At 38.2% G+C, this 2,576-nt stretch overlaps 1 protein-coding gene across 1 annotated transcript in view; it reads right to left on the bottom strand.

Annotated features, from left to right (window-relative positions):
• The window catches only part of RSU1 (Ras suppressor protein 1), a gene marked incomplete at its 5' end in the record, with an annotated part of 19,373 nt that extends 17,452 nt beyond the window's left edge, over positions 1-1,921 (bottom strand). Inside the window, one exon of the mRNA XM_009588259.1 lies at positions 1,801-1,921. Coding sequence (XP_009586554.1) covers positions 1,801-1,921 — 121 coding nt within the window. The remainder of the gene's footprint in view (positions 1-1,800) is intronic.
• Positions 1,922-2,576: the final 655 nt, after the last annotated feature.

Raw genomic sequence — 2,576 nt, 5'->3', positions numbered from 1 at the left:
AGGGAGAGAAAGATTGTTCTCCCTATTGACAACAGGCAGAATGGTATCTATTCTTTGGCATGGAAAAAGAACCAGCTGAAAGTCCCTGCCCCGGCCCTACAGAAGTTCAAACATTGAGCTTGTGCCACAGAAACCATGCCACACCTGCCTTCCAAATGTTGGGGGGTTTTTCTAAGCTTTTGGTGCAGCAGTGCACCTTCCCTCTTCCCACCCCATTACTTGATCCTTCTGCACCAAAATCCTTCCAAAAATCATCTATGCTCTTATTCAAGCTTCCCCTCTCCCCCAGAGGGTTGTTTTGATGCCCTGTGTGTATACATGCACTGCAGATGATTAGAGGCTTTCTGGGCTCCCCCCCACCCCAGTCCCAAACTACTAGAGCAGAGCAATTTCCCCTTCACTAATTCCAATGATTTCTGAAGCAGAACCCATTCTGCAGAATTAAACCTGTGTCTGGAAGAATCTGGGTAAGGAGGGGATTAAGAAGGAAGAGCATTTCATCTACAAGATCTTGGACCACATGACACACGAAGGTGGCAACTGTGGTTCTAGACCTAAATGTCTGCTGGTCTTAACCCCAAGTGGCCTTTGTATTTCATTAACAGAAAAAAATGTAGTGAAGACCAGTACTTGAACTACACAAACACCTGTCAGTGCTTCAATCCATGGAAAGAGCCCAACTTCTTCCTCCCTCTATACACTGCAACACTTCTATATGCCATTCCAAAATACGGATTTTAACTCCCAAAGCATATAAAATGCTGCTTTTCAGAGAAAATATTCATTCATGATCAAATCCAGGTTCAAACAGATATTAGGGCATGCTAGAGATCTAAAGTGACCACATAAAGCCCAGAAAAGACAGATCACCATGGAAACATTTATTAGCATTCCAACAGTTCAGGATGCAATTCAATTATCAGCACTTTACAAAAGTACCTAAAGCAGGATACACAGAGCATAGACAAAGTCATTTGATATTTAAAATAGTAAAAAATCCTGTTTAAGATGTTCAGAAGTTTGAATTTATAAAATACAAGCATTCTTTCTATGAGAAGCCTATAAAGATAAAGCTCGCCCCTACTAGTGCTTTCCTAAGTAGTTACACTTTAATATGTCCAGTTAGTTTTGAGAAGGTTCTGTGCTTCACATTTATTATCTTGATAATTCAAGAAAGCCTTCTGCAGCTGTAGTTATTATAAAGTATCACCAACTCTACTGGAATATGGTATCTGAACACTTAACAGTAATGCCTCTGGCTCAAATTCAGTCAATACTAGCTCTTTGAATTAAACGCACACCACATTTAAAGATTTGCTGCTTCTTTTACAGGTTTAATAGAAATTGAAATTTCTTTAATCCAAAATTTGGAACTTTGCTATTCAAGTCCTAAATTAACATGGAAAAATTAGTACTTGTTTGGGGTTTTTTTAATTTTTTTTTTTTTTTTTAACAAAGCAGAACAGAAGATAGAGCTGGCTCTTACACAGCAACCACAGAATTAAGAGACAGTTGCTAGGGAAGTAAAATTCAGTAATTGTTAAGTTTGACTTCAATATTAGATGAATGTGAGTTGCTGTTGCCTTTAAATGGTTATTAGTGTATCAGAGTGCTTGATCACTTAAGTATCTGATTATTCAGGACATTAGCTAAAAACTCTGAAGCCATAATTGCCAAGTTATCATCACAAACACTTTCAAAAAGAACCTTTAATAGCAACAAATAAGAAGTTCCAGTTTCAATTGCAACAATGTTTGACAGCACCTCTATTACAGCAAATTTTTGCATTAAGATACGCACCCAAGATTCAGGTGTTTGAGCTTCTGGAGACTGCTAATCTGTGTAGGCAGCTCCTCAATCTGGTTGTTGAAAAAGTTGAGCACTTCTATGTTTCTCAGGTCCGCGATGTTTGCTGGCACAGCTGTGGAAAAGTTTTCACAGTGAGAGACTGCAATTAGAGCAAGTTACCTAGACTATAGATGCTCTGCTGGCTCCTGTCTTTTGCCCTCTTTGTACAGTGGCTGATGGTAGAAACAGCATCTAATAGCTATCGCAATAAAAGCAAAGTTTGTATCAAAAAAGTCTCCTATCTGGAATCTGTTCTCATTGCTGAGAGCAGTCACTTTGTACTCTTCAGAAATTACTACCAGTATTGTAAGGTATTTTGACTAACAAAGACCACTGCAGAGAGAATGCTCTCAGAGTAACAAAGAGAAGCAGGGCTTCCTCTGTGTTCGTGTAGCACACACTGGTCTCAAAGGAGCAGAGCTTAAGAGACTCAGATCATGTCGTTATTTGAGTTGAAAAAAATGAATGATACAAGCAGTTACACTAAGGTAACATTTTATTAAGGGTCTTAAATAGCAAAGATGAAATAAAAACTCATTTTTAGCGATGGCCTATTCTGCTTACTGCTTAAGTAATCTAGCATCCAAGTTTTTGTCCATTTAAGATTCAACAAAATTCACAAAAATTTAAGTTCAGCCCTAAAAGATGAACAGTTAGCCAAGCCCTCCCATGATTGAATAACTGATCAATACACATACATGTTTACATTGGATTAGCAACAAATCAAT

The sequence above is a fragment of the Fulmarus glacialis genome, unplaced genomic scaffold, assembly GCF_000690835.1.
Source record: "Fulmarus glacialis isolate BGI_N327 unplaced genomic scaffold, ASM69083v1 scaffold38390, whole genome shotgun sequence".
NCBI lineage: Eukaryota > Metazoa > Chordata > Aves > Procellariiformes > Procellariidae > Fulmarus > Fulmarus glacialis.
The sequence above is the reverse complement of the archived record's forward strand: the minus strand, read 5'-3'. Positions and strand labels throughout refer to the sequence as shown.